At 36.0% G+C, this 25798-nt stretch overlaps 1 protein-coding gene across 13 annotated transcripts in view; it reads right to left on the reverse strand.

The window, feature by feature from the left end:
• The window catches only part of PDLIM5 (PDZ and LIM domain 5), a 185413-nt gene that overhangs the window by 115064 nt on the left and 44551 nt on the right, over nucleotides 1–25798 (reverse strand). For 12 of the 13 annotated variants that reach the window (XM_074343691.1, XM_074343728.1, XM_074343686.1 and 9 more), the window contains exon 3: nucleotides 14579–14730. In XM_074343691.1, the coding sequence (XP_074199792.1) occupies nucleotides 14579–14730 (152 nt within the window). Of the gene's footprint in view, nucleotides 1–14578; nucleotides 14731–24278; nucleotides 24814–25798 lie in introns of those variants that run through there. The other variant, XM_074343703.1, reaches the window with a different exon arrangement.

The following is a 25798-nucleotide window of genomic DNA, read 5'->3' on the forward strand; positions in this document are numbered from 1 at the left end:
CAACTTTTCTAGTTTCCCATGAACTAAGAACCAAGATTCAAAATTTTATTTATGGTAGCTGAGAATCTTTTATAAAGAATCTAAACCCTCTTAACCCTCTAACCATCTCCTATTGGTCCTGTTCTCTCAAGAACTACATTTCAGCCCTAGTGAACTATTGACAAGTTCTCAGAACACAGTGTGGCTTTCATTAAGCTGGGCTCTCCACCTAAAATGCCCTCTTTCTTCCCACTGTTGACCACCTGGCAAGGCCTTGTCTATAGTCAAGCTTCGGCTCATGAACGATCGCATGGGACATCTTCTTCACCTCCTTCTGCTCCTTCCTCTGTGCTCCAGATGCTATGTGTACACACCCACACTCTGTCATCCACCTGTATTATAAAAATGCCCGTTTCTTCCCATTTGGAGCTTCTTGAACTAAGAGATGAATTTATTTCTTTATCTATTTCTGATCCTAGCATAGTCACTGCCCATGTACTTAACTGTAGTTAAACATATGCCTTCAGAAGAAAGGGAGAAAGGGAAGAAGAAAAAGACGGTGCTTTCTCTTTCATCCGTCATGGCCTCAGTGGCCCCAATCCTCCCTACGTTTTTCCATTCTCCATGAAGGTCCTCTTCAGCCAATAAATTCAGTCAGCAGCCCAAAGTACACCTACAGTTTTCTACAATACAAACGAATTTGGGGGTATGAATAATGGATTATACACAGATACACATGCATGGATATAAGTCACAAGAACTCGGTTCACTTGTTACTCATTCACATCTTACTGAAGTTTTTATAGTCCTTTTAAACCTTAGCATGGTTCATCTCATTTGATTCCTGGCAAAACTGAATATTTCTTGTACTAACTTTTACCCTGCCTTGTACTTTAATCACGGAATCACTCTGAACTAGGATCTCTCTTCTCTGGTGTTCTGGTAAACTCTCTCCCTGCCTTTAGTCTAAAAAATTCTTTTCAGAATTTCAAACTTCTGGTGACTGAACAAAGCTACTCTGTTCCTTTCTGCCATCACCATTTGTCCCATCTGTGTGTGTGTGTGTGTGTGTGTGTGTGTGTGTGTTTTGGGGGCGGCTGTACTTCAGTATTTTTAAGGTCTCTATGTTAGCTGAAAGTAACATAAACATTTTTCTTATTTTTGTAAATCAATTACATATGGTTTATTCAAGTTCTAGATGTATAATTTGGGGAAGATATTTTGACACCTTTCAGTCAAATGAAGGCTCTAAAGAAAAAAAGAAATGCAGGAAAATGAACAACTTAAAAGAAAGTAGGAGAAAAGATGAGAGAAAACAGGAAACATGTTGTTTCTGTAACAGTTTTGGCATTTCCTATAAACCAATTTACCATTAAATCCAACACATTTCCCACTCTCGGTATATGATAAGACATCTAAAAGAACATTGTAATTAGACCACAAAACAGATGGAGAAGAGTAGAGCAGGGTGAAAGGCATGTGGGATGAGAAGGTTAAGCTCACAGGCTGACACCTATCCTTCTCCTCCTCTGCTGCACAACTCCAATCCAGTGTCATGACTGTCAGAGTGGTCACAGTAGGTACTTTTTACATAGATCAAAAAGAAAATTTTAAGTCCAGAGACAAATAATGTAGTTGGACTAAGTACTACACAGGTTGGTGGCTGGCATTGCTTCAAACCCTAAAATGCTATGAATTTATGACGCCTGTTCTCTATACTTGAACTTAACCATGCATTTTAATTCAACTGAAAAACTGCTTCACAGATGAAGATACTAAAGCTGCTTTAATTTATTTGGAGAATTGGAGCTGCTAGAGGAATGAGTGAGGTAACATTACCGCTAGAATATTTTGTGAGCTTCTACAAAAGCAAATTTTTCAAAGAGCATTAACTCATTGTTAGTATTTTTCACAGAATTTCAAATTTACTTAAATATCAAACAAATGTCTCCACAATTTACCTCTTTCTGTGCCTCCTATGGAACAAATTTGATGGCAAAAATTCTTATTGTGGTGTATTTGGAAAAGCAAAATGAACTTCTAGACAACAGGTATTAGGATGACTGTACAATAAAAATATATTTAAAATTCCTTTGTTTAAAGAGACAGTGTGATGTTATCGAAAAATCATTACAGTAAGAGGGAAACAGATCTGAGCTTGACTTCTGCCTTAGTTACAAGTTGTGTGACTTTGAAGCACTTGCTTCACTTTCTTGTAAAGCAGAGGGAGACTGTCAAACAGCTGTGAAGATTCAATGACTGAGGTATATAAAGCTCCGGGCTCAGTGTATTGCTGGAACAAGAATTTAAAATTCTAGTTTCTTTTTCTTTAATATGCTTTACTTACTAATTTCCTACTGCGTGCTAAAAAAAACAAGATTGAAATTCCATCCCTAGCAATTTTGACACTTTTCCCATCAGATAGCTGAGAAGAAAAACTGTTATCTAAAGTCCTTGGAAACATGAATATTGCTATAACCAGTATAAGCTCTTTAAAGGTATAAATAAAAATGGACTCTTTTCTGCATAATTATAAAATTATTTCAGCTGTAAATAGTTACATGTAAAAATCAAAAACATCACAGCAAAGTTTCAATTAAGGACAAATTCACTTTGATGCCTTGGAGATAATTCTTTGCCTTACTAAAACAAACAGGTTTCTCATTAGAAAAAGAAATCTACACAAACACTATTGAATCCATAAAATCTGGAAAAGAGACATTGCTCTATATTTCAGTGTGTCAAAAAGATTAAAATCCTAGTTTGAAGGAGGCAATTAACCAGCTTATCTTTCAAATACAAAAATACTTTTCATAGTTTTAAGAATAATTTAGTAACCAAACATATCCCATATCCTCAGGATAACAAAAACATTCTGAACTAATAAATAATCCATTATTTCAAAGCGCGGTCCATGTAACAAAATTCCAGTAAAACAAAAGAATCTGGAAAGTCCCTCATATTCATTGTAATAGGGTGAATTACACAGGAAAACAATACTATAAATGTCAGCCAAAACAGTCAAGATAAAGGCAGACTCAATTTTAAGAGAGGTCACTGAATTCAAGACTATCACCTATAGGTTTTTATTGTAATGCAAAAATGAACTCTTGCTGTATAACACAAGAAACTAAAATTCATATATACAAAAAATAGATGAATGAGAGGCTATTTTTATATGTTTTAAATTTCAGAGAAAGACTGTTAATAGCGATAGTACTTGATAAAAGAAATTATTGGGACTAGTACCATTTAGAAATCTATTTATAAAGCTGGTTTATTATGAAAACACAGCCTTTAAGATATGTGAAAGAAGAAATAAGCTGCAAAGTTCAACAGTATAAATACTCTGCCGCTTGTGTTCTGCACAGTCAATCACTCCCGTTTACTTTCCAAATCACATGAAGCCCAAGCTATTTCAGCCTTCGAGACCTTAATAGCAACAACAGTTACTGGAAACAGTTGGGAATGACTTGAATTTCAATTCTTTCAAAAGCTCTCAATGCCATGGACACAAGGTTTATTTGAAATTCCGAGGAGACTACTGCCATCAAACACTCAAAAATGACCAGTTTGTCACTCAATCTCACTAATAACTTCTTAATTATTTCTAAATGTATCAGGCAAACATAGCAAAAATTACTGTATTTTTTAAAGTAACAGTCTCTACAACTCAGGGCAGTAACTATTTATTGAGTATTTCTACGTCCCCTGGAGTGATAGGCTCTGGAGTATGTAAAAACAGAGTATTATTTCTTCCTTTCAAAAGCGGGGTGTGATATTCTGGCCATTTAACTCAGCGTGCATGTTACATCTTCCTCAGCTATTCCATTTTATACTAGGAAATATGACATATGCCTCTCATTTTAAACTCTGAAATTAGGCTTTTTCTTAAAATGATATTGAAGGTAAATTTGGTAGAATCTAATGTTGTAGAACCATGGTCTTTTTAATCCACTAACAAGCAGATGTGACCAGGAGAATCTTCCCAGGTTACTCTCGTCCTTCAATTGCTGCCCTGCGATCTCTGCCTTTCTTTCTTGTTTCCCTGACCACCCTCAAACTCTCTCTCCTCTGTCTCATCTTACCTATGGATCTACTTTCAGATGGCTTAAAATGTTTCTTGGCCAGTGGTTCCCAATTTGTGAAGGATGCTTGAAGCAGCTGGAGGTAACAAGCACACAGTTCGAAGCAGTCACAAATGATTCATGAATTCATTTCTATACTAAACACTGTTTAAAGTCTGCTTAGATCATGTATATGTTTGGATTTTTAAATAAATGTAAATTCTTGTACATAAATATAAAAAATCTTCATTTAAAAATGCAGTACAATAGGTATGAAGTCTGCAGTTTCTTAAAATACAATTATTATCTTAATGTAGTGGGTGAAGGGTTGCCCAGGAAATGTTTGATATTAAAACAAGGTCCTTATTTAAGGTTAGAAACCAGGGCTCCACAGTGTGCGCTCCTTGAGGGCAGGTGTGAGGGCTTCCTTTCCATCCCCAATAACCAGCACAGTAAATGTCCGATTAGCATTTGTCCAACAAAAGGATCTTACACATTACTCCCATTATTACTAGGAGCTACGCTTCCCCACCTCCATACCCTGAGGCCTGGCTACTTTATTCTATTCTATTCATAGTCTGGTTTGAGATACATACAAAGTGTACTAACAGGTGGTTAGAGATGAATGTGGGAGGTTCAGACAAGGAATGAGTCCTCCTCATCTGGGTAACAGGGTGGGTGGTGGGCGCTTCAACAAGATAAGTGCAGCTGGAGATGCAAACTGGTGAGACAAGGTGGAGAGCTCAGTTCTGACCATACTGAGGTTGAGGAATCTGTGAGACACTCTAGTGTAAAGCAGAGCAGAACCATGGCTCCAGGGAGTCAAGGAGCCGGGAGAAGGTGACAGGAGAATGGAGCCCGGGTCCAGCAGGCTGAAAACATGAGCCTTCTTTGGCTCTTCCCTCTTTCCTCATATTCACACCATTACTGTGGCCTTTAGAATTACTGTTCACAGATTCTAATTCCTCCCATTTCTCCTCTGCTTTCCATTTCAGGCCCTCAAGCCCCACGTTACTGCAATCCTTGTCAAACTGGTCTCCCTGCCTCTGGTGTCTACCTTCCTCCAAGCAGTCTCATTAAACACTTTCCTGAAAATGTCACTTTTCTGATCAAAACTTTCAACATCTCAGTGTCTAAGACTCTGCAAAGCATTATTCAAACCTAACTTTCCTTTCATTCTTATCTCCACTTTTGATGGTTAGCATGCTCGTCTGAACAGATCCTTGGGGACTGGCCGCCCCCATCTGAGACAGTCTTCTCATCAAAGCCAAGCCCAAGATTCAGCACCTATAAGAAGCCTTTCCATCTGAAAAGGATCTTGCCCTCTTTGAACCTCTGTAGCAGTTTCTGTCTCTCCCTATCTCAATAAATATCCCAATCATAAATCACTCTCTTAGTGGGGAAGGGTAGAGCAGTGGTAGAGTGCGCACTTAGCATGCACGAGGTCCTGTTTCAATCCCTAGTACCTTCACTAAAAATAAATAATAAACCTAAGCACCTACCCCCCAAAAAAGGTTTTTTTTTAAATTAAAAATAAATAAATAAATCATTCTCTTTATATCCACCCCTTATGGCACCTGGTCATAAGGTAAATCTGAAGAAGTCCAATTTTCAAAAATTTGGAACATTATGAGATTTTCCAATTAAACTTAAGTAATGACAGTGTTGATAAAAGGCTACAAGAGAAAATTATTTCTAAAAGTATCATAAAAACACAATCCAATAGTTAGAAATTTAACTTGATATTAATGTCACACAGGAAATTAAAGGGAATACACATGAATTTGGACGGGAGAGTGACAGAAAAAACTTTTTTTTGTTGTTTGTCTTTCTGGCTTAACCCAGAGTAAGAGAGAACTATATCTGCATTGTTCCTCTAAAGAGAACAAGAGGAATTAGCAGAATAAACAAGACTAGGGGCATACCGGTTTCTCTTCTCTGCCATAAATTATTGGTTGAGATAGTTCTTGAACGAAGGCAGTAGTTAGCTAGCACTAAGCATAATATCTGTATCCACTGCATGCTTTAAAAAAGCTTTAATTACAATTGTATGATCAAAAACCACTCACTTGACTATAAACAATCCTTTCTTCTAACACTTGAATCATCATCTTTCTGACTTTCAAAGATAACTACCTACCAGACGGCCCTCTCATTTTCTCCCTATTTCCCTCCAGTCACACCCATTTTGTTGCTAAGAAACAAAATAAATACAATCTCCTAGAAGTAACTTTACAATGGACACTGTATTGACACTCACTTATACTGAAGAGAGAAACAGGAAGAAAGGAGAGAAAACTTATCTACATTATGTCCTAGGTTTTTTACATTTATTATTTCATCTAACCTTTATAATAGCCCTAGAAGGGAGTTATTACTTTGCCCACTTACAAATGGCTAACAAACTCAGTTATATAACGTGCCTAAGGTCACACAGCTAGGAAGTGGTGGAACCAAGGTTTGTACCAAGTTGTCCTAATTTCAAAGCCAGTTTTACTACCAATCTCCTTCTTTATATCTCTATTCCATGGCCTATTTAAAAATTATACACATACAAAAATATTCTACATATTAAGGATTTACATTAAAGCTTCAAAATTAAACAGGTGTTTAAATGTATTATTCTCTAGGATTATTTTAACTCAAAGGATTACAGAATGAAATATTTTTTCCTTCAGATAAATCAATAAGACTCTAATGTTAAAAAAAAAAAACAAACTGTACTTTCAAGATGTAAAGTTCAAAGGCAAGAATTTCAAAATGCAAAATACTCTGACAAACCCATATTTACCAAATCTGCTATTGCCAAGTTGCTACAGACTATCAAAAATGATGCACTAATTTGAGTCTTCAAGTTCGTTTTCAGCAGTCTTTATCCCTAGTGAATTGAAGAAGAAGAGATAAAAGATAAATACTTCCCTTGTAGGTCTGCTGATAGGCAGTTTCAGCATCTTTTCCAGTCAGCGTCATATTGAGTAAGAAGTCTTAAAAACATACTTTTTTAAAATTTGTGAATCCTTAGTTACTCATGGAATGCACAGACAGAGCCATCTGAAGAAAAAAGTTTTCTAACTTTAAAACAGAAATAAGCTAGCAAATACTATAGTCAACAAGCTTATAAACTTGGGGGGGGGAATTAAAAATGACATTTTGATTTAGGACAAGCAACCATATATACAAGACAGTATCCAAATGAATGCTTCTACCTAGCAGCCCACTCATCTATTGAGCCTCCTTATTTTCTTTTACTTTTATTCTAATATATAAGGTCTATGAAGCACACAGAAAATAATTTAGGTATAATATTTATTATGGAATACTGAAAGGTGAGAGTGAAAATGAAAAGAGATGCTGTTGCTTAAAAGTAAAAGAATCAAGGAGTAACTCCTATTAAATTACTATCCTGTCTTACCAAATTTTATTATGAGACTATAGTCACCAAGGCCCTTGTTACAGCAAAGAAAGAGGGGAGGGCAGTCTTTGAACTGATCTGGGTTTGTTAGGCAAGTCACATAAACTCTCAAAGCCATAAAATAATCATCCAGAAAATGGGTATGTTAACTGCTTCCTCAATGGACTGATAAAAGGATTAAGTGAGATATGTGAAAAGACCTGCACAAAAACTACTCAGCCATAAAAAAGAATGAAATAATGCCATTTGCAGCAACACAAATGGACCTAGAGATTATCATACTAAGTGAAGTAAGTCAGACAGAGAAAGACAAATATCATATGATATCACTTCTATGTGGAATCTAAAAAACACAAATGAACTTATTTATGAAACAGAAACAGACTTACAGACACAGAAAACAGACTTCCGGTTACCAGAGGGGGAAGGGGGAAGGAAGAGATAAATTGGGAGTTCGAGATTTGCAGATACTAAATAGTATATATAAAATAGATAAACAACAAGTTTCTACTGTATACCATAGGGAACTATATTCAATATCTTGTAGTAACCTATAAGGAAAAAGAATATGAAAAAGTGCTGTTTGAATATAAATACACACACAGACACACACACATATATACATACAACTGAATGACTATGCTGTATACCAGGAACTAACATATTATAAATCAACTACACTCTTATTAAAAAAAAAAAAGACTTGCACTAAAGAGATGTCAATGTGTGCTTGTCCTCTTCCACTTTCTTCCTAAGCAGCACTTCTAATTTTAATGATGAGGAGGAGGGTAGATTAATCAGACAGTCCTTCTGAAAAAGTTATCCTCCAAACAAAGAATTAAAAAACAAGATTAAAACCAACACAAACAAGCAAAAAACAAACAAGAAAAACCAATAAAACCTAAATTGCAGAAAAGACATTCAAAAAGCATATGAAATACCAAAGGGAAAAAAGGAACCAGAGGTGGGATAATGTGAAACTCCAATTAAAAGAAAAGATAATCAAACTAAATGTCTTTTAATTCACATGAAAAGAAGCATCCCAGATAGAGAACCAAAACCTCCGATTAAAAAAATAAAAACTTTCTGAAATCTTGCCTCTATGATATTAGTGAAAAAAGAGAGTTGAACCCATTAAAGTTAACAGTCATAGGATGTTAAGCAATCCATTAAAATGAAACAAAAGATGCCTAATAGCTTCAGTCTGGTACAACAGCTACTTTTTCTTTTTTCTTGTAACTCAAAGTGCCTATTAAATTATTCCACTCTGTCATTCATTAGTTGTAGTTACTGGACCTCTGACAATTTTTTTTTTTTTTGTAGCTTCAAGGATGAGGAAGAAGCAGGAGGCTGAAAGAGAGTACATCAATATTTTTCAAAACTCAATCCTTCTATATCTTTCACTTCCAATCATAACAAGTTATACACTAAATGAAGTTTAAGGAACCAAAAAAATTAAAAAAAACACAGACATGCCACTACCAATAATGCAAAAAACAAGAAAGATTAGAAAAATTACACATCGTCCCTGTGATTCTGAGAGGATTAATTTAAAAATATTAAATAAGGACAAATATATAAAGTATTTTTTAATGATTAAGTTTTGTTTGAATATCATTCTGACCGACCTTTCACCTTAAAGTCGGCAGAGTAGTACAAGTCACTCTGCTAACCTGGCACAGTTTAAGATAACTCCAATGAAAAAAGTCAAATTTCCTGATTCTCAAAGCCAAAACAAGCAGACTTAAGTTAGTCTGATCTAACAGCAAGCTCTAGGGAACTTATCCATTTACAGCTGAAAAACCACAACAAGAGAACCAGAATTTAAGGCAACTAAGAAATTAGTCCTAACCTCGTTTTACAGTCAGGAAAATGAAGGCCTGGAAGTTTAGTGACTTACCCCAATTCATACAGTAAGTTACTAGCAGGTTTATCTACGTTATTCAGAGAATTACTGAAATAAAATGAAAGTCAAAAATCTTATTCACAGATCCAACTCTAAGATAATTAATAGAGCTACAAGACATCAAAGCTTTAGAAAGTAGTTTTCTTCTCTTATTAGCTGAAATAATGCAACTTTTTAAATGATCCACTTTGACTTGGATCAAAAGCATAGGCAAAATGCAAATGATATTTAAAAATAAGCACACTACTATCTGCCTAATTCTCCCAAAAGGAAAAATAATTTCAAATAGAATTTTTCAGTGTCCAGTTGTAGTATACTTAGAATCAGTGCCAGTTTCAGGGGGAAAAAAAATGCTTTCCCATCCTTTCCAAGGATAAAAGACAAATCAAAATGAAAACTTCCACACTTCTATATTCATTAGATGCTAGGATTCAATGATACAAGTCTTTTATTTTTTAGGATATCAATGAGAGATAGTGTGTTTGCTTTATTACAAAAGCCCCAAATTAGACTAGATAGGAAAAACAGTACAAAATAACCCTACTCAAGCAAGTCTCTTTATTTTACTTTTTCTTACTTAAATCCTACTTTAGGATATTGAGGTTGGGCTTAAAGAAGAGATCAATTAAATATACATATTTAATGAACAGACATATAACAATAGTACTTAATACCAAAACAATTTCACAAAACAAAATTGCTGGTAACTTTCATTTCAAAAACAAGGATGGGTTTTCTCTTATAGTCTCCCCCTGGGGATTCCTGGGTGGAGATGAGCAGAAGTGGTAATCACCCAGTACTTCTACTAGAAGGAAAAGGCAGTGCACCGCTAGCAAGACTATACTTCAATAAAAAATGAATATACAAAAAAAAAAGAATTTACTAAAAATGATGAAACCTAAATTATTTCTTAAACTGAGATTAATCCTATGAGAAAGAAAGACTAGGGAGCGGCTTGGCCTGCTCCTCCTTTAGCCCCTCTTTCCAATAATGATGTCTTTTCTCTCCCAAATCCTACCGTAGATCTGGCCAAGCAGCTACAACGCTCCAAGGTGTTCTCACAACTTTTTATAGGCCCAGGAAAACTTAAATTTTATTACAAACATTACAGTGCCCCACAAGGCTCTACAAGTTCTGTCCCTTCCCTACCCACTCCCTGCTCCCTCCCTCTCTGACCTCACTTCTTACCCCTCTGCCTTCACTCACTCTGCTCCAGGCACACTGGTCTTCCCAACGGGGCCACTGCACCAGCTCTTCCCTCCGCCTGGGACACTCGGGACCCAGGGATCCAGCAACCTTCTCACTGAGTCTTTCCCCACCACTCTACCTTAAATTGCTGTCTCCTACCCCTGCATTCTCTATGGCCCTTAGATGCTTTATTTTTCCCTATAGCACTTATCACCATGTGACATACCATACGCTTTTACTTGTGTATTATCTGTCTCTGCTCACTAAAAGGTCAGCACCAGGAGGGCAGGGATTTTGTCTGTTTTGCTCACTTTTGTGTCCCCAGCACCTACAACAGTGCCTGACACAGTAATAGCTCAAAAAATATTTGTGGAATAAATCAGTGATGCCAAGTCTGAGAAATAATGCTGGTGCCCATCGAACATTTATTGGACACTAAAAACACAAGACTATACAAGATGTTGTCAAATATAAATAGTACAAAAAAACATGGTCTTTGCTTTCAAGGAGTCTAGCTGGTGAAACAGAGCTAATATACATGAAGTAATTAGTTAACTACATAGGCAGTATTAGGTATGATTATTAACTAATTAGGTTTATTTGTATATGACTCATGGAATCTGCCTTATTATTCCTAGTTATACCTAGTGTATAATTAAATGCTGAGCTGAATAGTATAAACTTGTCATAAGAGTTCAAAGGGGGAAAATGGGTAAGGAAAGACTATGGGTAGATGATGAGGAGTTTGCGGAATGGAGGCACGAACTGGCAGTGAAGAGGTGGGTAGGCGTTCCAGATGAAGCAGATTTTCATAAGAGGACAAAAAGGCATGTGAGGGACAGTAAGGTATCTTAAAAACAGAAATATGGTATTCACTGATGAGCAGCGATAATCTGTGGAGGACAATCTGAGTGGGCCTTGGTCGCAGAGAGTCTGCTCCTCTGAGCAAGGGACTCCAGTCTGGATGGAATCTCACAGCACATACTGTGGGTACCCAGTCTGGGTCCCCTAGAACTCTTCTACTGGCTTGGCACATCCATCCTCAAGGTGCTCCCTGTATTGCTGCTAATGGTTCACACCAGCAACTTCTGCTGTGGAAGCAGCAGAAGCTACCTCCTAGCCTTCCCCTGCACATGCACGTGTGCATGCGCACATACACACACATACACACACACATGTATTTCCAGGATAGCTGGTGGCCAAAGACTAAGGAACGTAGGAAGGGGGACAAAAGCCCAGTTCCTTTGCCTCGAGGTAAGACAGACTCAATGGTACAATTTTGTTGCCAAGTTCCCTCCTGGGTGAAGCTAAGGCGAAACATCCCCTGAAACCACAACCCTGCTCACCTCAGTTTCTTCTTCCCAATCCTGCTTCACTCACTCCCTTGAAAGTAACATTTGAAAGATCTCTCTTGATCTATCAATTGTATGTGAATCCCATCTCAGGTCCTGCTTCTCGGGAAACTGGACTAAGACAAGTCTATGAAGGAAAGTACTAGTTATTCATGAAGAAAACTACATGTATATGAAGAAAAAGTTACACAGAGAAAGTCCTGTTGTAGTTCACTCAGTTTGGAAGGAGAATGCTGAACAGTCTGGTTGGTGAGAGGTGGGGTAAAGAGGGTAAGATGACTGGAGGCCAATTAAGGATGCTGTTGTTCAAACTCAGAAATGAGTGGGAGTAAAAATATTTGCTTTGATATGAGAAAGAGAGAGGACTTAAGAAGAGAATGGCCTTCGTATAGGGAAGAATTGAAGATAATTGTTCAATGTTTTATTTTTTCCATAAAAGGCAAAAAGCATTTCTTCAGTAGCAACGCCTATGTCATACCGTGAATTCTCACAAATGCAATTCTCTTTCAGGCTGACATCACCTAACAAAAGAAGTGTTCAAAAACTGGAGAAGAGTAACAATAAATGACAACAGGACTCTAAAATTCTCCCTCATATTTTGGGTCTCTTGAGTATCCATATTCAGAAATAAGAAGACAAGATTAAGTAGTATCTCCAAATGTTTATAATTTTGTATTTAAGTAGCTTCAAAGACACTTCTCGAGTCAGTAGCAGATGACTTAAATTAGAAATGCATTCAAACAGGGTAACATCTGGTTTTCATCTACTCTTTAGGAACCCAGAAGTGTTTTCAATAGAAAATAAGATACTGAGTCCTGGATCATAAAATAAGGAGCACAATGTGAAAACAAGTAAGCTACTATGAAAGAAATGACACACAGCCCAGAAAAAAAGCTTACACCCTACATAAACTTTCCGTATCGAATTTGAGAAACAGCTCAACATCATCTGTGTTTGTTTTGCTGATATCTTAGACGAGTTAAGCTTCTTGACTTCTTGGATCCCTTTCAGAATTCATACTTAGCAAAAATGCCTATCAACAAAAATGACTACCTTCATTTAACTAGTAACAATTTTTGTGTTACATGTCTCAATATATAGAATGAAAGGATACTATCAAAATGGAACTTTTTAGCAAGGTTTTTTTTTCTCATTGATTACTTTTATATGTTTTAAAATATATAGCTATTGCAGATACTAACTACTATATATAAAGTAGATAAAACAACAAGTTCCTTCTGCATTGCACAGGGAACACTATTCAATATCTTGTAGTAACCTATAATGAAAAAGAATACAAAAAGGAATATATGTATGTATATGGATGACTGAAACGTTATGCTATACACCAGAAATTGACACAACATTGTAGCCTGACTATACTTCAGTTTATAAACAAACAGTAAAAAATAATACAATGTATAGCTAATATCTTTCCAAATTTAAATATACATGATCTTTGATTCAATGGTCCATTGAAAGAAATTTCACACGCACACACATATACACACTCACACATACTCACCATACACACACAAATTTCTCCAAAGGGGAACTGGTCAGAAAGTCATGATACATCAAAGTAAATCTGTAAGTCTAAGTTCACAAAAATGTTTCCTACTCTGTCCTAAGACCCAACTGATACTGCTCCGGACAAGTACATATAATTTATTTTGTTTATATCCTCTAAATAGTCCCAGGAGAGACTCCAAGAAAAAAAGGTTTCATAGCTAAAAATGTTTGGAAAGTACCACATACATTACTCCTCTCTTAAAGATTTATAACACACACAATAATTTATGGAAGACTATAAGATGTTTCAGAGGAAAATAGTGCTTTCCAAAGTTTATAGAACAGAGAACACTTCTGTAATCATAAAAAGCAAGTCTTGCTTAAAATCCTCCATAACCACCTGGTAAATGATAGCTACCCTCCTTATAAACTTAAAGGTTCAGAGCCATCATTCAATCATGCTCCCTCTATTCCCTCTTTCTCCTCCCTTCCCCTCAACCCAAGACACCATAGTGGTTCAATCTTTATATTTCATAATAACCACAGACAATTTATCAAAATATAATTCTTGGCCCTTACTTCCAGATATTCTGATTCCTATCAGTATTTTTAACAAGAAATCCAGGTGCTATCAATATAGTTCATATGTTGGGATACTGAAAAGACCTGATATAGTATAACCAATGTGATAATTAGCTATTTTAAAACTGAAGCCAAACTAAATTCAGAAAATCTGGACTTCAAATGCATATATTAAAATTTTATTTTTCTACCCAGGAGAAAAAGAGGCAAAAGACATTAAAAAAAAATCATACCTTAAAAAAATACCCTCTAGTATATTGCCCAGAATATTAAGGCCAAGAGTTTTACGCTATAAGAATTCCTAGCCTGCAATCCATTGAGAAATTTCAGGAATTCTTAAATTCCCTGAAACAATACACACAATTTTTGTGTGTATGTGAATACATGCTGTATAATCCAAAGCTATCACCAATTCTTACACTGCTCAATTACCCAATTTAAAAGCCATTATATTTTTTATTCATCTACCTGAAACAATGGCAGTAGAAACTGCTTTTTAGTTAACACCATGAATCAGATACACAAAAACACATTCCTCAGTGTTGTTTTCTCTCTCAGAGCCAAACAAAAAGCAATTTACCTTTGCAGGGTCATATTCAAAGAGCCTGTACAACCCTTAATCTTGTTCTGGGCTTCAAGATGAGTCATTCCATGCGCACTTATTCCGTCAATGCTGAGAACCACATCACCTATTCTTACATTTGCCTGGGATGCTTTGCCGCCGTCTTTCAGCTGTAAAAAATAGATTTCATTAGGACTGTCACTCTCTAAAAAACAAAGAATAAACACAGATGAAAATCATACTTCTGTTATACAGACATAAAGGTATATTAATATACTATTAAAGTAACACAAATTATCTTGGTTAACAGGTCAATAAAAATTCAAATGACTTTAATATTTATTGTCTTAAATTCTTATTTGCTTTCTAAAAATCTACAATAATTGTCTGAGAAAGGAGCTCTGATAATTTCTCCATTTCTCTACTGTGTAACAGTAGTGCATGACTGTTACAAATGCAGAAGAGAAGTAGCCAAGAAAATTACATTTGAGCAGGAAAAAAGAAGATAATCTGAACAGGGTATTTAATATTCTTTTTAAAATAATTTTTAAAACTCTTTAAACAACTGTATTTTCGTTTGAGCACAAAGAGTAATACAGAAGGAGGATGTACTGAACATCCTGAACGTCCTTCATGTCGCATCCACTCCATATCCAATGTTTGGGGAACTGAACTCTTTCAGATCACAGCCCCAGGTATCTACTACGCTGGATGTGCTTCCTGCTCCAGGCACTTAGCAAGAGTGGAAGGGAACCAGTTGCATCTGAGACAGTCAGACTTCTTTGTGTACCACAGTCTTTAATCCCCAATCTTTCTTTCCTTCTCTATGAAATTTTCTACATATTAACATTTAGTTTGATCTCCCTTAAACTTCAACATGTATCTATTTCATTGCTCCAAAAGAAGGAAACAAATATATAATATGATAGTAAAATAAAAGATGATATAATTTTAATAGATACTCAGAAACATGGAACAAGTACAAATCAAAAGAAATCTAGTTCTAATTCATTCTAATTCAAATGACAAGCTCAGAATTCAACAAGGACAAGTGGCTCACACTGAATACTGGTTTGTAGGAAGACAGGTGAAACTAGGCCCAAAAAAGAAAGAAAATAACTGATATTTCTCTAACACTTAAAACCAAAGATTTTATACAGAATTTTCATTTGGGATGATGAAAAAAATTCTGGAAATGGATAGTGCTAACGGTTGCACAACATGGTAAAGATACTTAATGCAAATAATGAATTGTGCACTTAAAAATGGTTAACATGGTTAACTTTTAAGATAAGTACATTTTTACCAAAATGTTTTAATGTAGGTATTATTTTTTAAAGACTTTTTCTTTACTCTCAAACACACACACATTACTTTCATATTTTAATAAATATATCTGCCTACACAGTATTTTAAAATATACGTAATAAAGTTCTATCTTAATTATTTTCCTCTTGATCCCATGATCCTGTAATCTAGTCCTAAATCCATCCATCAGTTTAACATTCTAAATTCTATATTCTAGTAGAAACATACTTAATTCACCAAAGAGAGAAAAACAGATTCTAATCTGAAAATGAGAATCTTCAGTTAATCATGAGGCTGAACTGACCTAAGTTAGGTCAAAAATTAAACGATATTTCCAACAGAACAAAGTAAATCCATTTTGGATAGTTAGCTAATATATTTTTCCTAGGATCTCCAAAGAAGTAACAATTCCCCTTGGTTACTTTATCTAACAGGCAGTTAGGAAGAACTTAACTCTATTTACTCTCAACCTCTCAACCTTTACTCAATCATCAGAAATGTAAACAAAATGCCCATCACCATATGAAAAATCTCTCTTGTTATTTAAATCGTCAAACTCCTTTTTGTGTAGTTTTTTTTCCCCTGAGCTTCGTAATATTAATTGTCTTGGGTTTTTGACATTAACATCTTTTCTAAATCTTTAATCATCTTTATTAGTCAATTCTCAGGCTTTCTACTCACTTGATTTAAACTAGAGAACAGGAAAAGCCTAAACTAACACCAGTGGGAAAGGCCCAATGCATAGAAACAAATTTAAAACTTGTTAAAGACGGCATCTCCCTAAATAGTCCAATGAGCTTCATTTATCCCCAGAACCACTTCCTCCAGCCATCCACTCAATAGAAAGATAAATTTTCCTCCTTAATTGGGTAGGATGTAGCACTATTATGAGTTGTGAGCAGCAAAGGAAAGATTACAAGGTCACTCATTATTTGTATAGTTCATTTCTCCTTTGTTTTTGCAAGTCTAAATAGCTTGCATTTGTTTGAAGCAGTAATAACTTTCTGTCATCAGCAAATCTTTATATATTATATGACAGCTGTAAGTGTGTGTATTTCATAAATGCCCAATGTGTAGGAAGGAAGCAGTCACGGGAGGCTCCTGGGTCAGGTTCAGTATAAATCAAACTAATCACAAGCAAATGCTTCTCCTTTGATCTTTAAATATATTTTTCAGTACTGTTGTCCAATTTTTCATATACTTAATTGTAGCTGCCTGTATGCTTCTTTAAAAACACTGCTTTGTGGTCTCACTTAAGCTGCAAGCAGGCATGGCTGCAGCTGTTGGAACTACCTCTGAGCTTCTGTTTACTGATGCAGAAATGAAGGTAAACAAGGAAAATGTATGCTCTTCAAGAGAATGGTATCTTTACTGAGCCACCCCATTAACTTAGATAAGAAAGGATCTAATATCAATCACCTGCACTTGGGACTAAAACTCACCCCTATGGATACATTTTAACCCTTTAATCTGTAATTACGGATTGTAAGATGTTTTCTCTTGAAAAGGAAGTCCAGTCTTCAGTAAGTGGATGCGCAGACTGTGTGTGTATGTGAGTGTGTGTGTGTGTGTGTGTGCGTGCGTGTGTGAGACAGACAGACAGAGAGAGATCGGAGAGGATGTAAGAGAAAATGGTATCATAGACTTGGGCTTCCCCCATCTTACTTTGACTAGGAAATACCCAAAGGTAAATTTTCTCCAGTTATTTCAGATGAGTATCTCCTCTCACATAGTCTTTTTCTTCCCTGAGAAAGAAATGACACAGAAAAAGTTATTAGGACTATGTACTGAGCACCAAGAGTAAGTGAGGGATCCTGGGAGGCCTGTTACCACCCTTTACCACTATCAGTTAGCTTTATGCTGCTCTACAGATGGGAAGAAATCTTCAAAGGGATTAAATAACTTGCTTACACACAGCAAGAAAGAACACAGTTTCCAGTAAAGGCTCGGAAGTTAGACAAACGTGACTTCACGTTACGCTCTGCCCTCTATCAATTGTGTGCCGTGAATTTACTAGGCCTCTCTAGGCTTCAACTATCTCTCCTTGAAAATAGGGACTAGGACTCCACCTGCCTCACAGAGCTGTTGAGCAGATTAAATAAAACACCGGCACAACACATAGCACACAATGCACAGTAAATGTTCAGTGCCATTGGTATTATCACTCTACACCATCAGTTCTCACAGGCTGGACATCTCCCGCAAGGACATATGGGGCAGAGAAGACAACTTCCAAACTGACCGGTCTGACTTGGCTTTTCCCTTCCCTCCTTAAAGGAAGACCATACACCCCTCTTCTCCCTCTGCTTCTCTGAGCCTAAACCTTCTCCTCACTTATCAAAAGAGCTTGGTATGCACACAATCAACCCCAGCTCCCAAGTCCTCCTTCCCTGCTGACCACTTTTCAAGTCTGAATTTCCCCAACTCCATTCCCACAGGATGGTAGCCTCATACCCCCACTTCCCAGGGCAGTTACGTGTTGCCACTGTACCAAATGGCCAAACGGTAAGAATCAATAAGGTGATACTTGTGAAGAAGCCTTGAGTTGAGGGTCAGGAAAGGACAAGAAGGAAAGATAACAAGAGAACACACAGCAAAGGGAACAAAGGAGGGGACTGGGATAGAGGTCAGAATAGGGAACCAAGGCCATGAGGGAAGAAAGGGTCATGAGATGTCCCAGGTACAGGGTCCAGGCCTCATCTCTGGGTGTGTTGTATATCACTGTGCACATGCACAAAATAGTATGTAAACTGAACAAAACATCAAAATAGTAACTAATTATAGAAGCAAGAAGATCTCATACTTTGATTTGAATAACTAAAATAACCTAAATGACTATAATTAATAACTATAATTTAGAGCTAATTAATTTACAGTAATACTTATATATGTCATTAAACATGTCATTAACTTAACGTACTCCAATAAAATTTATAGCTAAACTTCTCCCAAACACTTAGCCTCCATACAAATGTGTGGTTCCAAAAGTATTTCTTAAAACTTTTTAACAAAAAAGGAAAGTAGCTCTATGTCTTTATAAAACTACACTGAAAATAAAATATTAGTATCTCAAGATGGCATACCACTTAGACAAGGATCTCAAAGATGCACTAAAGAGAAAACCTGTCTTATCCACAAAGAAGCACACCTCTTGGGATTCATAAGGAGTTACAGACATAACTGTTACACTAATCCTTCCCCAAAGCTATTACATCTTAAGAGTACATCACAGAAGCAAACCAATCATTGAATTCACAGCAAAAAAAACCCAAACAAAATCAATGAAAGCATCATAGAGCTTTCGCTTTTAAAAGTTAGTACCCAATATGGCAGATATCATTTTAAATAAGTCTGTCTAAGATTCCTCTATAAAATGAACATCTAATACAGCTGCTATATTGCCCGAAACTTTTTCATAAAGAGGCAAAATGTTTAGCCATAGCAGTGACTCCAACACTGTCTTAGAATTCTCTAATGAAATGTATCCTTCCAAACCATAGGGAATTCTCAATATGCACACAAAAACCTCTATTTGTCTTTCCTTGGAAATAAGCCATTAGTTACAAACCTCAGAAAATAGGTGCTAGCAATAGAAATGATCTATTGAAAATATATGTGCCTAAGAATATTACAGAGATCATTTTATAATATAGATAACACTTTAGTAGATGCTTACTGAGAACAATTTATGCTGGTTCAAAAGAAATGCACTTCAGTAATTACATTATTACATGCTATGGGTAACAAGCAGGAGACAGGTACCTATATAATGAGCCACTGCCAACATGCCAGTTTTCACCCTTCTGCATATTTTCAACAAATGTGGAATGTTTGGAAATGTGTGACCCTGACACCATGGGTATGACAGGAATGCCATCAGGCTTAGTAAATGTAAAAAAGGAACACATAAATATGACAGCTACAGAAAGAGACACTAACAGAAATTTCCCATGTCCGAAAACCATGGGAACTAAACCATGGGAAAATAAAAGCTATTGTTTTTCTAACAGTGCCATTACCAAAATTTGGAGAAATACATTTACTAAAAACACTATACCAATCTGACCAACAGGATCTTCTTGAGGCAGAGGAAAGCACAGAGACAAATCTTATTTTTAAAAAATTCCTAATTAATAGACTATCTTTAATTTTGATTTAAAACATATTTTAGTACCTACTAGTAGTACCTACTGTAGAATAAAAAATTTGAATCCAGATATCTAGCTGTTTATCTCCCACATATTTCCCAGAATACTGTCTGGGAAATAATAACAAAATAATAACAACAATAACAATAACAATAACAATAATAATAATAATAATAATAATAATAATAATAATAATAAAATAATGTGATTTTTTGCACCACTACCCCCCCAAAATGCCTAAAACTATTTGAGCGTTACTCCAAAAGAAAGGACTCACAGAACTTGCTTTCCTGCCCAGCGATGAATGCTACTCAATCACTAAGAAATATCACAAATAAACAAAAATGGTCAGTTTTCAGCCACTAACGCGAGCAGAAGAACATCTAAGAAGAACTATTTTTTTCAGCCATAGCCTTTAAAGCTTTTTTTCCACATCTCAACTTATTTACTACCACTCCAGTGCTTATCAGTCTGCCCTACATTAAAGGTGTTCTGTCTTGCACTGTATATGGTTATTATGGTTATATGTTAGTGCCTCGACCAGCCAATAATACACCTCAACTACATACAAAATGTCAGTCTCAGGCCTGGATGTCTAATGTGAACGTGCTCCTTTAAAATGAGGCTACTTTGAATTCATTTTAACATCTTTTTCTGTGAAAGAAAATGACTTGGCTTTCTGTAGGTTAGAATGGTGAAAAAAACCCAGCAATCACTGATGTCTCTGTATGTTGGTAAAATTCTGATTCATATGAGCACTGGTTACTTTAACTATGTGCCTTATTTTTTAGCTTATGAGTCAAACTGTAATCAGCTTTACCCAAAAGTCTGAAAATACACCTTATATGGTAGCAATGAAGAGAATACCTCAAAGTATGTGTCATTATGCCTTATAAAACCAAACGGAAGAGGGTGATTACGCCTCTTTTCTTATGTAGTCACTGAGCTACCTAGTACGGACATATGTTTGTTCTGCTAAAATGCCTATTCTAATCTAAATGGATTTCCTTGATGAGTCTCTCTTAATTGAAATAACATCTTTATTCTTCTCTACCAGTGTCCTAATAAAATAAACATTCCTTTTTAAACTGTAATTCACTATTAAGATGCCACATAACATTTTCATTTTATAGTTAATCCATGTGTTTAAGCCCAAAGATTTAATGTGTTCTGTAGTTAATGTGTGAAGGTAATTCTACCAGAAATGTGGAAGGTATAGTGGTTTTTTAAAAAAAAAAAGAGAGAGAACATTCACAAACATCTCAAAATCAAATTTGTTACTTACAGAGAAATCAGTGTTTCTATGTAGTCCACTCTATAATAATAAGGAAAATGGTAAGAAATGTCACAGAAAGTTATAAAGGTTCAAAATGCATTGGTCACATCCAGTTTACCTACAAACAGATTAGCACTGAAATTCACACATTTTAACCCTTCCTTCTTGTGAGGTTCTTCTCAGTGATAAGATTAAATCCTCTCTGAAATTGTAAGCAAACTGTATGCAAATATACATGTATTTTCCATTGAGTCTGTCCATAGCTTTCCCCAAATTCTCAAAGGCATCTATGACCAAAAAAATGTTAAGACCTAATGATTTAATGAAACCTTAGAATAGTGTTTCTCAAAGTGTGGTTCCTAAACCACTAGTGCCAGCATAGTTCAATGATGGGAAACAAATCACAAGCCTTTCAAAACCCACAAGCTAAAGATGTTTAGAAAAAAAGAAAAACTCCTTTAGCATCAAGAAAATTTAAGAACTCAAAACAGAATTAATACTTATCCAAAGTGGTGCAGAATCATGATTTCACATGCTAATGGTAGATAAGTGTAGCTTAAAAAAATGGTGACTCACTTTTAAACTTTTAAAATGTTCATAGCATAAAATCACTAACATTTAAGAAGGGTCTATTCCAACAAGGCACTACATTCAATACCGAATTCTAAGAAATTCCCTCATCTACTCTTTTCTACTATTTAACTTTTCCCAGGTATATGCAGCTCTCCAGAAAGCAGTGTTCCTCAAACTATCTGTGGTTGAAGGCACTATCTGTGCACAAAGATTTTTTCCCTCAATTTGCCTTTACCGATTCTTCTGTAATCTACAATAAAGACAAATTACTGGGGAAAAAAAGAAGTAAAGAAACCATTCAAAATATAAGACCAAGGGGGAGGGTACAGCTCAGCGGTAGAGTGCATGCTTAGTATGTATTAGGTCCTGGGTTCAATCCCCAGTACTTCCGTTAAAATAAACAAATAAACCTAATTACCTTCCCACCAAAAAATAAAAATAAATAAATAAATCAAAATATAAGACCAAATTTTTTATCATCAGATTCAACCAACATAAAATTACTCTGTAGAACCACAGAAGTTTCTAGATACTTATTTTTCATTTCTATCCTTATTTCATCTCAAACTGTAACTGACAGTTTGCTGGTCTGTAGGCCAGCAAGGATGCTCCTTTAAGGCAATGACTGAATCTTCTATTTCTCTTTAGAACCACTGTATAAGGACTGAAACATAATACAAAATAAACTTTTAATGAGTTGTCACACTAGAAATTAAAGGTGCTTAATAAACGGGCTATTATTTAATAATTTAACTCATTTCCAATTTTTTTGGTCTTATGTTAAACAAAGCGACGAATGATATCGTACATTTATTTTGGCACACATATTTGACGTTTTCTTTAGGAACTGCTTCTAAAAAGGTATACACATTTAAATGTTTGATCCATGACACTACACTGCCAGCAAGAATATCTGCAGCCATTTACAAGTCTGCAAACTATGTATGAGCGTGTCCGTTACCTACACCCTCGCAATCCTTAGTTTTATAAAAGAAAACTGACGGTAATTCTACCTCTACCACTAACAAATTCTGTGACCTTGGGCAAGTCATTTACATCTCTGGCCTCATCTATTCAGCAGTACAAGAAAGTCGGCTCAAATGTTCCAGGATACCTTTCAACTCTAAACCATAATAAATATTTACACAGACTTTACAATCTCTCATTAGTCTAAAGTCAATACAATTAGGATCCACTCACTACTCAGGCACTAAAATAAATTTTGTATTCTTCTACAATTACTTCACATATATTATTCTTATTTCTCTATTACAAAATACTGAAATGGCAAACATGAGTGCTTTTCAAAAACCTGAAACTGCATCAACATTAGAAATGTAAAAGGCTGGATTTTCAGAGCTAATTAGGAGAGGAGAATCTGGCTTACAGACTTTTTTCAGATCCCAAATGAGTTTTTCTTTTAGAATGAATTAGCCTCAACAAGAAGAATCTCCTTTCCGCTGGTACCAACTGAGCCCTCTGGCATTTAATGCTGAATTATGCCTTCACTCATTCATCGTATGTTTACTGAGTGAGTATATATGGACCAGATGCACTAATGACTATAAGAATAAATTATGAGGCTAATGGGGAAGGCAACTACTCATTGATTTCATCATTTAACCAATACTTCCCAGGTGCCTATTACGTGCCAGTCTATTCTAGGTATGGGAATACAAGAAGGAACAAAAGGAGTCCATTCCCTCATGGAACTTTAATTCAGTCAACTGGTAAGAGACAATCAACATATAAACACACAGATAAGTAATTAAATGTCAGGCAGTAATTAGAATTACAGAAGAAAAATAAAGCAAATGATAGAAAGTGTCAGGAAATGCTCTTTAAAGTAAGGAAATCAGGGAAGGTAACATATGAACAGAAACCAGAATGAAGTAAGAGAAAGAACCATGCAAGTATTTAGGGGGAAGGCATTCTGGGCAGAGGGACAAGCAAAGGTAAGGATACTCCAGAACAATAAAGAGTAATATAAAAATGTATCAAAGTTACCAATAACACAAAGGCTGGAATGACTAATATACCTCGGTGGCATGAAGAAGTTTCGCAAAGACAATGACGATTGCCCTGAGTGCTGAAAGACAGGTCGGAATTTGCAGGATCAAAACAGAAGGGATGTATGAGCTCCAGAAAAAACCAAAAAGCACGTGAAAGACATGATGATATGAAAGTACTACCATTTCCACAGAATAGCAAGTAGTTGACCGTGTTCACATGTTAGGGAGAAAGTGACAGGGAAACTAACAGCCCAGGCTGGCCAGGATGCCAAAAGCCACACAGTAAAAGGGCACAGTATGTGACAATAAATAACTCCAGAAGAATCTAAGTTTACAAGTTGCTTCCACAGTAACTCGTGTGGTCTCTTTAAAATTTTTATTGCTTAGAACAGAGTACTTACATTATACAACTATCACTCCTGGATGCCACACTGTTTCCAAGAAATCCATGCTCGTCTACTCCTGGTTCTTTTCAGTACTTTTTCTACCACACACTTTCTCTTACCCCTTAAAGAAGATGAGTAAGTCTTCACTCCATTCCTGTCTCTAGAAGTATGGCTTCAGCTTCCTTTGTACATCTGTAGCCTTTCAAAATTAAGATTCATCAACACTTGGGCCCAAAGAGTTAACTTTTCTGTATATGGAATTATTTTATTTATCCCAATTGGGATCTGTTGAGGAAAAAAAAAATCCTAGGAAACCTTTCCTTCCAGCTCTCTTTGTTTAGGTCAGAACTACCACCAATACCCCCTTGATGGGTCTCCTGTGCCTTTTCTTGCCGTCGCAGATTCATTTTTCTAGGTCAATAATCCAGCCCGCACAGTTGGCTTTTATCAATAGTACCAAATGTTGGTGGATCGCTTCTAGCACTCTGGTCTCTCGTCACAAGACATTGATTTACCCCTAGATGTTTTACTCTGTCCACAGAAAGCAAATGCATGATCACAGACAGCAGCTGGAAGTAGAAAGGAAATGTTCTTACGTCAGTGCCACTATTTTTTCTTTCCTTTTTTAAACTAAGAGCAAGACTGAAGGATTCTTGTTGCAGTGCGACTGCTGTGCCATCTGTATCTGAGCTCTGGGTAACATGGGACTTGGCAGGGGACAAGGTGCTGACAGCAGTTAGGGAGAGTCTATTAAGCAATGTCACTGTTCCCAGTTTTGCGAAGTCTGCACAGAGGCGGGAGTGAGCAAGTGGAGGAGGCTAAGATTTTGGTTTGCCTGATAGAATATGTCTAAAGCACGTTGTCTGCGGTTTCATCTTCACCCTGCTTCCCACCTATTCTATCAGTCCTTTGACGAATCAATCACCTCTTCCCTTCAGAGTAAGAGCCCAGGGTCACTTAAATATAGGGACAAGATCAAGGCCATTACTGTTAAGAACAACAACAACAACAACAACAACAAAAAACCCCCAAGAATTTACTAGCAGAAGTCACAGGTAAATCTAGTCTCTATATGGTGCTTTTCTTGTGTAAATCAAAAATATCACTACTACCAACTATTGATCATTACTGAATGATAGAAGACCAACATTTTACTTAAAAGTTTTTGAGTTATATTAAAGTAGTTGATATAAATCCCATTCTTTCAGCAAATGGTTAACAAGCATATAATATATACCAGCACATAAAGTATTTCTTGTGTGTGTGTGTGTGCGCGCGCGTGCACTCACGTATAAGTGTAGGGGAGGGAGCAGGAAAGGGAAGATAACAGAGTTATACTTTCTAATTGTTAAAAGTATGTGTAATTAACAGATAATAACTACCATTTTTGAGTATTCACTATATGCCAGGCACTATGCTAGACACTTTTTTACTTTCTCTTTTTACAAAACCTTCCCCTCCACATATAAAATGACAAAGATCAGATAACAAATGAAAAATGCTATATTTGCTCTTCCATCTCACACATTAACATT

This window comes from Camelus bactrianus, chromosome 2, assembly GCF_048773025.1.
Source record: "Camelus bactrianus isolate YW-2024 breed Bactrian camel chromosome 2, ASM4877302v1, whole genome shotgun sequence".
Taxonomy (NCBI): domain Eukaryota; kingdom Metazoa; phylum Chordata; class Mammalia; order Artiodactyla; family Camelidae; genus Camelus; species Camelus bactrianus.